The sequence below is a fragment of the Ischnura elegans genome, chromosome 1 (assembly GCF_921293095.1).
Source record: "Ischnura elegans chromosome 1, ioIscEleg1.1, whole genome shotgun sequence".
Lineage (NCBI taxonomy): Eukaryota > Metazoa > Arthropoda > Insecta > Odonata > Coenagrionidae > Ischnura > Ischnura elegans.
In genome coordinates, this window is record NC_060246.1 from 23813503 (window position 1) to 23829022 (window position 15520).

Sequence of the window (15520 nt, forward strand, 5' to 3'; positions counted from 1 at the left end):
ATTTCAATCCGGCCCGGCACTGCGCCATCTAAGGCGCCAATACAGTTAGTGCTACATTGCGGCCGCTTTCTGACGAAACGACTTTTCGCCGTCCGTCGATCACGTCACGCCGTGAAATTCAGGCCGCTTTCAGACGAGACGACTCTCTGCCACGCTGTGGGCCATGACATGAACGACGGCACGGTCCCAGCCAGCGGCCGTGTTTAAATCAACTAAATTGTTACATTAGACCACATTCAAGGTTTTCTTGCTACAAGTTATCCAATAACGCTGTCTAAGCATCGCAGTGAGTCACCGGAATTACTACTCGGCATTGACGCGTACCGGGTGCGTGAGCTAGTATTTCCGCTCTTCCGCAGCCGCGTTAAATTTCTTTCGGCACATTTTTAATTCATAATATCTAATTCTTCAGATGAGAAATTGCCTCATTCTAAATATTTCAGGATTGATACATGGAATCAAAGAGAGAGGCTGTGATAAATTTAACGGAAAATTCTGGCGGAGAAATCACTACAGCGCGCGATATTACGCGGATGGGTTATGCGCTAGACTAAACGAGCCAATTGACCTTGGAATCGTAATGAGATAGAGCAAATGAATGTCGGCAGCTTTAATCAATGGATTATGACTCATTAGATATGATTTTTTTGCTAATCCACCTAAAATTGCAAATAACGCAAAATTTCGTTTTTATTTACCGATGTCACGTTATTTCGTGTAATTTCGCACTATTTCACGATATCGCGCTCGCGAAATTCACAGACCTCTACTCATTCACAATTGTTTGATCATAAAGGGATAATAAATATTTGGAGCCTGTCAATAAGACTTTCTCATATTATGTTTCTTAAATTTACGCTTCCCTTTTGGAGGCCATTTATTCAGAACAATGTACTGCGATCTTGAACGATGATATCAATCATGATGAATCAAAATGAAAGCAAGGCCACAAATGAACTTTTCTTGGGTTGACACAGGGTAAGAAAACTGAAAGCAGTCAACACTCGGGGCTTCGAGTCGTCACCCTTCGCAAGGATACTTTTAGAAATCTGCTCGCATCTCTGGCAGAATCCATGTCATAATTATCACCTGACACTAGCCACTTAGGGTTCCCACCGCTTGTCAGGATCTCGTATTTTCATTCCAAAGTACATATGGTAAACCTTTCTCACGAAATACAATTAAACACCCTGAATCCAGAACCACCAGGACTTGGGTGATGCCGGATATTTGACTTTGTCGGATTTCAAGTCATACCCAGTATAGGTAATTAAGGGGTCTAAAATGTTTTTTTATAATGTCATAATTAATGACAATATGAGATGAAATTTAAATGTTAGATTAACATATTATTTATGATTAATAAGAAAGTAATTGTTTCTATAATTACAAACACACACATTCAACCAATAGGTAGAATCACAAAACAGCATAGTGAAAATAAAGCACATAACTTACAACTATATGAAGATATATCACAGAATATTTAACATAAAATGTAATTAGCTGAAAAATAAAGTAAATAAAATATTTTTAATTGGTTCAAAGTCCCTAGTGATCCATATACCCCATGTTTAATATGGTTCAACTAGCTGTCTGCTACCTACATACTTCACCTCGTGAGTGCATCAGTGATCTGTTCAAATATCCATTGATACATCGAGTATGACTGATGGAGGAAGATCATTGCCGGTGGACAAAGGGATACTACATGTGGGCCACGACAAAGCAAACAGACTCTCCCTATTGCTCCTCCTCCATCGTTTCCCTTCTCCATATCTGCTACATGACACTTGCATCTATCGGACAGCAAGGTATTGACCCAATATGCTATACCTAGCCAAATCTTCAATTATTTAGCAGAGATCTTTGTTGTACAGTACTTTCTCATAACCCTATAATATATATATATTATATATATATATATATATATATATACACACTTCGAAAGGTTCCTCGGGGAGGTAAATATCATAAAAAACCCTAGGGTGGGCAGTATCAGAACACACAATAAAGAATAGAAACTCACACTCACAAAATAACTAAATTTTCGGTGGCATTACCACCTTCCTCGGAGTTAGGTAAAAGACTGTAGGTAGAGGGTAAAGGATAGCTGAGGGAAGGGGAAATAGAGGGGAGGTAGGGTCCAAAGAGGGGGGGAAAAGAAGTGGGTTGAGGCAATTAAGGGATTAGCGGTGGATGTTTAAGCCGGGAGGAAGAAATGCTTTGAATAGCCAAATGTAGCTTAATTCAATAGAATTAAGTTTGAGTGGGTGGTCTGTGGGGGGAAGGGAGGCTAAAACTGAAACATTGTAGCAATCATTGAATTGACGCTGATGAGTGGCCGCATGTTTCGCCACTGGGAAGGATGCAAAGTCAGAGGAAGAGCATGATGCTCTGTGGTTATTAATTCTAAGGTTAAGGGGAGTTGAGGATTTGCCTATATAAAAGGAGGGACAGTGCTTGCATTGAATAAGGTAAACTACATTTTTTGAGGTACAGGAGGCCGCAGGAGGTGGTGGTAGGTAGGAGACGAGATGACTGGGGATAGAAGGAGGGGTAAAAATAGGGCAGGTCTTACATCTAGGACGACCGCAGGGCGAAGGTGTGCTAATGGGAGTAGTGGGTGACTTCTGTAAGGGGTTAGTAGAACGGAATAAATTTAAAAGGTTTGCAGGTCGTCTGAATGTGACAGTAGGGGGTTTGGCGAAAAGATTGGCCGTCGACTTATTGTTTTTAAGAATAGGGAAGAGGTCTTTAAGGATAGATTGCAGGGATTGTATTCCAGGAGAAACTTTCCTGGAATACAATCCCTGCAATCTATCCTTAAAGACCTCTTCCCTATTCTTAAAAACAATAAGTCGACGGCCAATCTTTTCGCCAAACCCCCTACTGTCACATTCAGACGACCTGCAAACCTTTTAAATTTATTCCGTTCTACTAACCCCTTACAGAAGTCACCCACTACTCCCATTAGCACACCTTCGCCCTGCGGTCGTCCTAGATGTAAGACCTGCCCTATTTTTACCCCTCCTTCTATCCCCAGTCATCTCGTCTCCTACCTACCACCACCTCCTGCGGCCTCCTGTACCTCAAAAAATGTAGTTTACCTTATTCAATGCAAGCACTGTCCCTCCTTTTATATAGGCAAATCCTCAACTCCCCTTAACCTTAGAATTAATAACCACAGAGCATCATGCTCTTCCTCTGACTTTGCATCCTTCCCAGTGGCGAAACATGCGGCCACTCATCAGCGTCAATTCAATGATTGCTACAATGTTTCAGTTTTAGCCTCCCTTCCCCCCACAGACCACCCACTCAAACTTAATTCTATTGAATTAAGCTACATTTGGCTATTCAAAGCATTTCTTCCTCCCGGCTTAAACATCCACCGCTAATCCCTTAATTGCCTCAACCCACTTCTTTTCCCCCCCTCTTTGGACCCTACCTCCCCTCTATTTCCCCTTCCCTCAGCTATCCTTTACCCTCTACCTACAGTCTTTTACCTAACTCCGAGGAAGGTGGTAATGCCACCGAAAATTTAGTTATTTTGTGAGTGTGAGTTTCTATTCTTTATTGTGTGTTCTGATACTGCCCACCCTAGGGTTTTTTATGATATATATATATATATATATATATATATATATATATATATATATATAATATAATAAGTTATGAAGAGAATGTACTTAAAAAATCTTTAAAAAGCATTATTCATGTCAGTCATATTCCTACTCCAGAGTTCTAAGCCCATCTCCCACCTGGTAGGGTCATGTCCCTCCTGACAAGTCGAATCACCTCTGCATCGCATCGGCAGCCCATGTATCAGTTTCTGTCTAAGCATTAATACTGTCTTGTCAACAGATACAGCAGGGAGTACTTTTGTTAAGAGTGGGAAATAATGTAAGCAAATGAAGACAAATACAATTATTCAACAAAAGTTGTTTCCCACGAAGCACCACTCACTAATGTTCCCAGATTAGGGAATTCTGGATTCACGATGCTTAACTGTGCATGATATGTGCTTATATTACCCTTATGTTAATAATAGTAAAAGTTAGCAGTAATTAAAGTTTTCTTAAGCAATGGAGCATGGAAATAAAAAATTTTCATAGATTAACTTCAATCAATTAACTTCAATCAATTAACTTCTGATGAGTTCCCCGATTGTGACTCACATTTCAACCCATCCATTTTGTGCCATGACCTCAATGGCACGCGTTACATCTCCAGCAGATAGGTACATTTCTGCAGCTGCCCTAGGTTCATTTATGTTGCAAGCCCAGTCTGCTTTTTTACGAATTAGGGTCTTCCGATCCATCACATCTTCTGTACCAAGAAATTCCTACAGATGCATAGAAAAACACACCTTACATCAGCACACTCAAAATTATGGAATGACAAATGAAGTGGTAGGCAGGACAAAAACCAGTTCTCTCAAATCAGATCTCAAATTCACAGATTTTCTTTAAATACTCACTTGTTCACATTTCAATTCAAAACCAGCATTTGAGCAAGCCACCACAAGCCATACGGTAGGATTTTACAGATAATTGAGCAACAATTTTATAATATGTTACTGGAACCTGAGCACTAGTTTTGGCCAAGGGAGTCAACTTGGAAAATTACATTGCAAGGAACAGGTGTGGCTGACAATTTAATTAATCTTTCATCTTCTCACCCATAATATGGTTCATGCATGTTAATTTCACCATCGCTTACTTACAAACAAGTATCAAGACCATTTAACAGATTGAAAAAAAATTTAAGAGCTGAGCAGTTTAAAGAGATGCATTTCAAAATGTATAACCTGACAGGTTATCTATCAACAATCAGAGCTGTAACTTTGAAGTATGTATCACACAGAAAATGTAAACTATATTTTTTCATGAGTTAAAACAGACTCATGCTTACCTGTGCAGCATCAAACATTCTTAAGTCAGTATACATGTTAAGGGCATGCTCCCCTTGGTTAGCAGTTTGATACAGCTTAGCTGCCTCTTTAAATTCACCACGATAAGCCAAAATGTCAGCCAAGAAAATATTCCCATCGATATTTCCTTTCCTCTGCAGTTCCTTGAAAATTTCACAATGAAGGGATATTAACCAAAATTTAAAAAAATACAAACTAAGGGCAGACAGTAACTTAATATACCTAGTACTTTACAAAAAATCAATTGGTAATTGGTAATTCAGATAATTGGAGATACCAGCAAAATTATGCAGTTTACTACTTTACAAGGAAATTTTTAGTCCATGTAGCCACAAAAACAATTTATGTAGTTTTTATTCCCTTACGAAACAGGTAAGACTAAAATTAATTTTAATATGCATTTTCCAGCAATTTCATTATGATGAAGAATTTTTGTGGAGTCATATAGAGAAGTTGTTGTCTTCAAAGATTGAGGGCATAAGAAAGGCATGATGACATTGTATTTAAATTCAGGGAAAGTACAAACCAACTTGAATAACCTAGAAAAAATAAATGTAATACAGACTCACAAAAATTGCCTGAATGCAAAACTAATTTTGCCAAAAAAGTATTTCAAAAGAGGGGATGATGATAAAAGGCACAAGAGAAACGTAAGAGTAACTATTATGGTTGATATGAATTAATACATTCTCAGAATATGTTGACTTATCCAATAATTGTATGAATTAATCCTGGTATCAATAAATTATTACTATATACAATGCTTGAAAAACAGAAAACCATTGCACAATCTTAACCATATTAAAAGACACAAATTGCTGTCTCCACTCACACAATCAGGCCTTCATTCAAGGATGGATTAAAGGAGGGATGGAAGTGGATTTTCATTTTTAGGATGGAGAGTGCTTGGCCCCCAGATAAATATTACAGTTCAATGCTTACGTAGCAAACAGATATGTAAGGTTAACATCAGTTCTGTGTGTCAAACCACTTTAATGTTTGAGGGAAGACCAAGCAGTACAATTGGGGAATAACATAACCTCCAGACCACCCCAATATATTTATTTTTAAAAGTAACTGCCCATCCTCACAATGTTTTTATTCCATCAATGCTTCCATTACACTTTTGATGAAAAATTAAATTAAAAGATCATGAGTATGAACTTGATTAAAAGTAATGCTACTTGATGGTAACCAATAAGAATAATTACCCCAAAGTACTGAATCAACTCCAGGTATTTCAGATTTTTAATCCTCATGAAGGCATGCTTGGCAACATCAAAATCCAATCCTTCCATAGCTGCATGAGCCAGCGAGAGCCAGTCTCCATCAGTTACACCTAAGCAGGCAACTTTGTATGCATCTCTGGATAAATAAAAGCACACGATGATTTAAATATGAATTGCAAAGTAACACAAAGATACAATGTTATACACTTATTTACACTAAACATGTAGGTGAAAATGGAATCATATTAATGAAATAATTCTTGCATTTTATATTGTTTTCATACCATAATAAATACATCACATATAATTAAAATACTTAAAAATTAAATCAATGGAAAAATTAGGGAGGGATGAATGGAATCAAAATTACATAGGTAATGAAGACATTACTGATAGATAAAGTTAATTAAATAGATAAAGTAAGATAAAATTAGTTAAGCAGATTATCCATATTGCGGAATATCAGTGCATGAGTTTCACCTTCCTTTTATGCTTTCGCAATCATTATAAAAAATAAAATCAGAACCAAAAATACCAAGATGATTACATATTAGTGCAAAGTTATATAAGGCTTATTATTTCTATTGGAATTCCTTTTGTGAAATGTTAGTATTTTCTTTTCTTGCTGAAAAGGAAAATGTCAAGTTTGCTTAGAAGTCTTCGCTTTTATTGGAGAAGAGAGCAGCCGAAAAAAAAACCTTTGATTTATTTTACAACATTTCTTCAATGGATAAATATATAAATGTAAATTAAGAAAATGTCATCAATGATTTTTAAATTTATTTTTCTTATCGAAAATGCAAAATTATTGCTGCAGCCTTGCATGCCGTTGAATGCAGCCCAAGGGAGCTGGAGACTTTTTTCATACTCAGGCATAAACGGTCCCGAGATCTCATTTGTGCTACAGCTTTCACATGCGGTGATTCACTTTTTCTTGACACGGATGAGTAGACTCAGTCAGCAACAAATCAATTGTTGCCTGAGAGAAGCGAGTCTTCTTCAGTTTCGCTTTGTGGTGCGGTTTGAGCCAGCTGGCTTCCAAGATTTAACAGATAAGGATATAGTTTATGCCACAATCAGGTAAGATCAAACGGGGGAGGAAGGGAGTAGTGAAAGGGAAGGTGGTGATGGGAATTCGAAATAGAAATGAAAGGAGTGGAAAGTGCCTGGCTGTTATTCATGCTTGGTTTTTCAGATTGGTTTGAGTTCAGATCGATCTCAGTTTGGTTAGTAAACATATTGAATTTAGTTTAAATCCTTAGAGAAACATTCCCCGTCAGATTTTAACATTTAGATCTAAAACTAACAAGGGGAAAATGTGAAAGACTTGCGTGTTCCTCCGACCAAGTGACCATGCAGCGTACAAAACCTACAATTTTAATGTAAAGCTATTTTCCAGAATTTATTCTTTGCATGGCAACTTTTACAATATAATCACCATTAGTATTGAATTGTTCACACATATTATTCACTAACCTGAACATTTTTTTCTCCAAGTACTGATACATTGGCGCAGACAAGGGAACTTCAATTGTAGTCATTTTAAATATATTCAAGCAAAATATTTTGGAACCACAAAGGCCAACCACAAAGCCCTGGAAAAATAATTTTTGGTATAAATATAAGCTTAAATAAGAATTTATACAGAAGATCAAATAGCACAGAATATGATCTAGCTAAATGATAAACATAACACCAATGCATGGCATAAGCAATGGATTTCCAAGCGATATCAAAAAGCATTCATCATAAAGAGTTAAAAAAAAGATCACTTTCATAAAACAGAGTCAATAGGCAAAATTTAATTTTGACTGGTAGCAGAATACTTTCTTGTTTGGAGTAAATGCATTTCCTTGAATGATTGCATGAGGACATACCCAACTAGCATGGATTTGGCCTTATTCTTACAGAATTCTGATATTTAGAGGATAATCTTATCCTTCATCTTTAATATGCCCTTTTTCCATGATTTCAAGCACCATAGGGAAGGGATGTTACAGTACTGAGTTGCCTACATTGATCGCATATCGGTGCTTACTCCATTAACCATGGCTATATTGACACTAATACATGGCATTGCCATTAAAAATACTAATGGCTTCACCTTTGTCTTTATAAATTTTAGTAGTTCTAATGAGTGAAAGCCGTAGAGTTATTTATTCTTGGCGATAAAAAGGTTACTTAAACATCACTGTTGTGTCCCTGGGTTTGATGGGTACTATGCCAGAGCAAAGAGGCATAACAAGATATTTTACATAAGGAACAAAAGCCTGTTCAAAGCAAGGGTAGGTTGGAGATTCAAAAGCCTGTTCCAATTATGAGCTTATTTTTTGGTTTTGTTAACCTACAATAAACATGATCAACAAACTTAAATGACGCCAGAAATTTGTAATTTTTTGGGCACATTATTTTCTAAATATTGTGTAGATATTTAATTTTGTGGCGTTGGTTTATTTTCATGAACAACACTTGAAAACGATACCTCAATATATATTGGCTTTCTTTAGTTTTTGAGTTTCACCCTTCGCCGTATTTAAAATGATGCTATGTAATGCTGAAAAAGAAAAAAGATCATTTTTTTAGGTTTAGCACTAGAAATAGGCACACTGTAAACGGGAATAAATATTAGCACGGATGGGAGAAAAAACTAATTAATGATCAAATTAAATTCTTCTCAAGTCTTCTTTCTGTCCGGGTAAGGGTACCATCTACCTCTCTGCCGACGTTTCAAATGAAGACTTTTCCATCAACATCGTGGCCATTGATATCTACCGGGTATGAGGACTGTGTTTATAAAATTGTCTCTCTCCTTCTCTGCAGAGTTGTCAATTGAAAGTAGTTATTTGCTATACCGTTTCCACGCTACTATGCATTTTCGATTATGGTGCGACTACAGTAAACTCTTGATTTTACGAAGCAGGATTTTACGAAGTTTTCGATTATACGAAGTGATATTGCGGTCCCGGTGAAAAGCCTATGCTAAATACATGGCGCTATTCGATTATACGAAGTTTCGATTATACGAAATTTTTTGAATTTACGAACCTCGGCTCGGTCCCTAGGAGCAAATGGCATTCGTTTATACGAACTACGGCGAAAAATTTGTCAACAAAACTAGTTACACCGGCGTAAGTAGCTAAAAAATCAGCGCTTCCAACTTTGGTCCATCAAAAGTGCGAAATCGTAAATGATAATGCAACTTTGGAGAGAAATGGGTCGCCAAAAACCTCACTGTGGGAATTTAGGGGGAGTAGGAGTTCAGTTAAAATATCGCGGCTGACATTATGCCCCTATTTACGTGCCTGTTCGTAAACATAGCATCGACAATAATTCGTAGTTTAACATGTCAGGAAGGTCGCGCGGAGTATTTCGTACACCCCTAATTAACCCTTTGCACTGCTGTGAACGTACTTCGAAGACTACTTGACTACTTTTCGCCGAAGCACTTCGAAGGGTCCCTAATTCGGGACCCTTTCCTCGACGAGCTCACCCCCGCTGGCCCCTGAAACTGGGCTATTTTTTAATGCATTACCTGACGCAACCCTGGGTTTCAAAGGGCAAAGGTGCCATGGGGGGAAAAAGAGTAAAGTACGTGTTACTGTGGGGCTGTGCGTCAACCAAACGGGCACGGACAAAATAAGCCCGTTGTCATTGGGAAATTTGAAAGGCCACGGTGCTTGATACATGTAAAATTGGAAGCCCTCCCCGTTTTTTACCATGCAAATAAAAACAGCTGGATGACCCGAGAAATTTTCCAGCAAACGGTTATACGTCTACAGAGAAAAATTGCTGGAGAGAACAGCAAAATTGTTTTAATAATGGATAATGCCACCGTTCATAAATACGTGGAAGATCTAAAATTGGCTAATGTTCGAGTCCTCTTTTTACCCCCGAACTCGACTAGCAAGTCCCAGCCCTTGGACCAAGGCATTATCCAGGATTTTAAAGTCCAATACCGGAAGAAGCTTGAGCGGTATTACTTGCGATGGATCGGTATGTATACATTCATCTATTTTGCTCATGTGCGTTTGGATATCGATTTAGATATTTTTATTCATGATTATCATTCTTTCAAATCTATTTGCTACTTTTATAAATGGGAACAGAAATTAATAACATCCCGAAATGGACGTTGATACATGCAATCCGCGCCATAATATCTTTTCGTGTATATATTGGCCTTTGTGAATGAACAACTTAAATATCTTAAGTACTGGGCTCTATTTACCGCCAATTTATATTTCAGGCTTCTCGTAATGAAGACGCACTTCCAAGTCTAACCATGAACTTTCTTCTCACGCGCTTCCCCGTTCTCCCATGCTGGGGTTCTGTCTTTCCAAAGCCTTTGTCCCTTCCCTCCTGCCGCCTTTGGCTGATCTTGCTGACACCCACCTTACGCATCCCAAACCCCTCCTTCCCCAGCATTTCCCATTCACTCCCTCCCTAAGGAGACTGAGCTTGTGTGCGTCGCAAAAAAATACGGCCCCCAAAAGTAGACTGAGGCAGAGCTGAAGGCCATTTCCCCACCCTTCTTTGTCCTGCCCCCTTCACCAGTCCTTGTGCTGACCACACTTCTTTCCTCAGGCAATCCCCATCCCACTCTTATTCACCCCACCCACTGGGAAAGTTCCCCGATTGTGGAGAAGGGCATGGTTCATCTTTACCTGCAACGGGGGGAAGTTATTAACCGGAGAGAGGCGGAAGAAGTATCTTCCACTATCGGGAAAATGGTGCCGCGCTTATAATTGTCTCTCTTCTTCTCAGCTGACTTTTCAATTGAAATTAATTTCTTTGCTCTTTCCACACTATATTTATTTACGATTATGGCGCGACTATTTTTTAGTGCTAAAACTAAGAAAATCTTTTCTCTATGTCAATGATCCTTTGCCTAACTTTCAATACGGCGGAGAAACGAACACGAAAACTAAATGAGGTGACGGTACAGGTTTTTACGTGTCATTTTTTGGGAATTCACGCTAGCGAACCAATACTTAACCACGTTGAGAAATGATAAAACGTCTCTTGTAGGAAAACAATCAATGTGGATAATAACGTTTCCATCTATATTTCTCCGATACTGTAAGATGTTTCTCCTGTCGTTTTCCGGTTGGAACCTTGCTCCTGTCGGCATAAAAGGAGAGAAACATACTATATGAATAGGTCACCTCACACCCGGTATGAAGAATACAGTCCTGATGAAGAATTAAGTCTTTTATGGCAACGTCTGCGAAGATGATGGAACACAGTAGTCGGACGGAGAACTCAAACAGAATTTACTTCAAATATTCGCCAGAAGATAATCACATCCTACGTTATTTATGATCGTAATTGAATCTCAGTGAAAATAGAGCACATTCTGCTGAAAATACGAAGTAACACGAAATATTAACTTACGAAGGTTATTTTGGAAACGGGCTAAGACCCTTGTTTTTCTTTTTTTCTCGTCACTGATAGATAGAGGGCGACATAAATGGCGGTTAAGCCGGCTGCCGCTAAAATTCCGTGGGTGTCAGAAACAAATATCTATCTTTTGCATACTTAATAGTAGCTATTGGCTCCTAACCACAAATTTATTACTGTTAATTCTTATAATAAACATTGCAATTCATTATTTGATTACGTTTTCTAAACTGGTCGGGAATTTCTTTAGCGATCGTTGATGTTGAAGTATGAACAAGAAATGGGAATTTTATGGTGGTATAATTATTTAACGATTATTCACATCATAAATCGATAGCAAAAAGCCTTTTCTATGAATTATACCAAGAATAACCACCGAAAACATTTAAATAAGACCACTAAAGACAAAAAACGGCGGAAGAAACAAAAGCGAAGATTTTTTTCGTGACTTATGAAAAAGGTTTGAATTTACGAAACTCGATTTTACGAAGTGCCAATTTTCCGGTCCCACTGACTTCGTAAAATCAAGAGTTTACTGTAATTTTTAGTTTTAAAACTAAGAAAATATTTTCCCTATATCAATGATACTTTTCATAATATTCAATACGCCGGAGAAAGAAACACGAAAACTAAATGAGGTTAAGGAACAGGTTTTGGGGTATCGTTTTTGGGAATTCACCAAACTGAACCAATACTTCACCTAAATATGTTGAGAAATGATAAAACCTGTGTTGCAGGAAAAAAAATAATAGGGAAAATAGTGTTTCTCTCTCTATTTCCCTAATAATGGAAGATGCTAGAGGCCACTAAAAACAAAAAAGGGTGGTTGGAGCAAAAGCAAACATTATTTTTGCAACTTTTTAAAAAGGTTTAAAATCACAAAATTCAACATTACGAAGTACCAATTTTCCGGTCCTGCTGGCTTTGTAAAATCGACAATTTACTGTATACATATTATGGAAGAATTATATTAATGAAGAATTATCAATATTGTTGTGATTATGGAATGGGTGTGAGATACTACTGATTTCTAATGTTAATTTCTTGCTTTAAATGGAAATTGCTACTAGTGGTGTAGTCCTAGACATATTGGGGAAAAATTATTCCTGATTTTCCAAAAGTCTTCACCACCTCTGCTAATGATACAAGATGACTACTCTCACAATATGCAGCTACATCAAGGTGAAATGAAGATTGGGGTATGCATATTCTACGGTAGAATAGAGTGATGGTAGTTATTGTCATTCAACTATGAGATAAGAAGCAATCCTTTAATAGCCCCTTGAGTTACACATCACTTCATCCTCAGAGCTTACAGTGTTACCAGATCACAAATAATCTTTCTCAAAAGGCAGAGGAATTAAAAAGTCTATATCACAACACTCACATGCTATTCAATTTAGAGTATGCACTTGAATGATTATAGTATAAGAAATTTCATAATGGGAATTCAATATTTTACACTCCAGTGAGTTAGTTGACTTTCATTCATAAATGCCACCACCATAAGGTGACCTACCTGAAGTTTCTGTTGGTGTACAGGAAAATTGCACACTTTGATGCTTAAAATATTGTTTCCAGAGAAGCAAAGCATGTCTTCACAATTAGAGTTCCAGGCAACACTGCTGGCATTGGGCTCCTATGCATAAGAAAACATAAGAAGCTTAGAAACCAATAATGGGATGAAAAAATTTCATCAGCTATTCATAATGTGACAAAATATTTATGCAATTGCCTGATCATAAAATAATTTACATTCCAAACACCAAATAATTGGCAATTATTCCTCAAGAGTAAATACTCATTTCTATAAACTTGTCATCAAATTTGCTAAGAAGTCCACTGCACAACTCCAGTTATGTGGGTAAGCCCATCCTAACCAAATTGGTACATACTTATTTTAGAATGAATAAGTTTCCTTCCTTTTTCCGTAAATCTGATCCAACATAAGCAGTTTTGGAATTAATCAACCCAAACCTTCTCCCAAATGTCATTTTCTCAACTTTCCCAGAAACATGAAAGGTATAATTATGCTGTTATGCATTATATCTGATTTACTGGAATCATTTAGAGTATTCTGAGTCTCTCCAAGTACACTTCTCTCACACTGAGCACTTCACAACAATAATATTAAAATAATCATTTTGGTTACTAAGGATTTTGGCTAGGTTTATTTTACACCAGGGATGGTCAGATTGGATATTTCAGATCCCAATATCCATGGATAGGACATTTCACCAGATTATAAAATCAAATTGTTAGTGACATAATCGTCCTTTAAGAGGGAGTAAACGGATACGTCCGTATATAATCCGTATACAGATCCATAAAAAATTCAGGATACATCTATCCTTACTATCCATAAATGTACTTTTTAATTTACCTTGAAAAGGAGTTCTTTGGTTTCCGTATCATACACATGGCAATCAGAACACTCGTCAACCACAGCTAATTTCTTTCGAGATGCACTCAGATCCAAGCATCTTATGCCAGCATTAACTTTGAGAATGTAGACAGGAAATGCATTGTTGAGAAATACTTTCAATACCTAGAAAAAGCAGAAGTTAACAGTATTATAACTTTTGTTAAGTTAGTGAGTTTTGATGAGCATAATGCTCTAGTACTATAACCTCTTGATGTCAGAATAAGGCTAAAAAATAAAATAGGTACTTCATGAGACAAATTTAGATACAGCAAAAAATTGTTCAAAATACTTTTCTCCTCCATTCAACAAGGATAAGTATCTTCATATGATGATAAAAATCTAACACTCAGCTACTTGAAGAGGCTTCAAAGTACGTCAGCAAGGAGATTATCAATAACGAAAAAATGAAGTCTAAAATTCAGAGCAAGTAATACAGTTGGATTAGAAGTATTGGAAAATATACATCAACCACATATTGACTACAAAAAATTGCAATGGGGCATACTTCCATATTTTTACTATTTCACAGTGATAAGAAAGGGTAATTAATTATTTTTGGGAAAAACTATACAAGTAGCCAGTGCTTAACTTGAGAATTACACTCTAGAAATATGTCGTGTGAAGCTAGAGATGCATAGTAGATGGTATACTAAATAACTTTTAGGAATACAGCCAGAGATAATAATAAAAAGCGCAGACCCCCCCAAAATTTAAGTGATGCACCACATTTTTAAATTCATCAGTCTCTTTTAAAATTTAGCCTATTTGTGGAACTGGCAGCCCTGACTTTGGCAGGGTAAATTCTTGCCAGCTAAAACTGAAAGTATTGAATTTGTGGTTAGGCTTTTCCCATCCATGGCACAGAAGCAGATTCAGGTTATCATTTTGCAGAATCCAATTCATTACTTTCCTCGGTGTCTTGGTGGTATGTAATACCCTTCAGTGATACTGCATTCAAGGTCTGATATGCTTTAAGAAGTAACTTTTAGATATTCATAGTTATTTATAAACATTGGTTGTTAAGTGAGAACTTTTTAATGAGAGCCACCTTTAAGATTACCACGATTTCAATTTTTCCATAAACTGGGGGGGTCATCCGACCCCCACCCATTAACTCACCACTGCCAGAGTATGGGTGCCTGAGATTGATCACAAGTAAATGGTGGGACCTCAGATATCAAATTCCCACTGATGCTTTTTTGAGGATGTTGAATAATAAATAAATTAAAAAAGCTGCCATTGTTAAAAAGCAGTGGCATGAACTTTATCAAGAATCTTTGTGAAAGGAAGAGAATTTTACTTGTCCATTTTTGAGGCCAACCAGAAGTCCTTCCTTGTTAGGTGGTCCGCCAACCATCTTGATATAACGTATTAAGGATTCCATTTCCCATTCTCTCTCAATAACACCTTGGAAGTTTAGACACTGTAGTTTCTTTTCCTTTAATATAAGGATGAAAATAATGAATAAATACAACAAGGAAGGCATGTGTAGAGATCACTACACTACCATAAAAGGATATCATAGAACAGGAG

The 15520-nt window shown here is 37.2% G+C and overlaps 1 protein-coding gene across 1 annotated transcript in view; it reads right to left on the reverse strand.

The window, feature by feature from the left end:
* Nucleotides 1–15520, reverse strand: part of LOC124157206 (intraflagellar transport protein 122 homolog) — a 36673-nt gene that overhangs the window by 9457 nt on the left and 11696 nt on the right. Inside the window, exons 12-18 of the mRNA XM_046531754.1 lie at nt 15288–15425; nt 13946–14110; nt 13082–13201; nt 7639–7757; nt 6145–6298; nt 4915–5076; nt 4179–4345 (exon numbers count right to left, since the gene is read on the reverse strand). Coding sequence (XP_046387710.1) covers nt 4179–4345; nt 4915–5076; nt 6145–6298; nt 7639–7757; nt 13082–13201; nt 13946–14110; nt 15288–15425 — 1025 coding nt within the window. The remainder of the gene's footprint in view (nt 1–4178; nt 4346–4914; nt 5077–6144; nt 6299–7638; nt 7758–13081; nt 13202–13945; nt 14111–15287; nt 15426–15520) is intronic.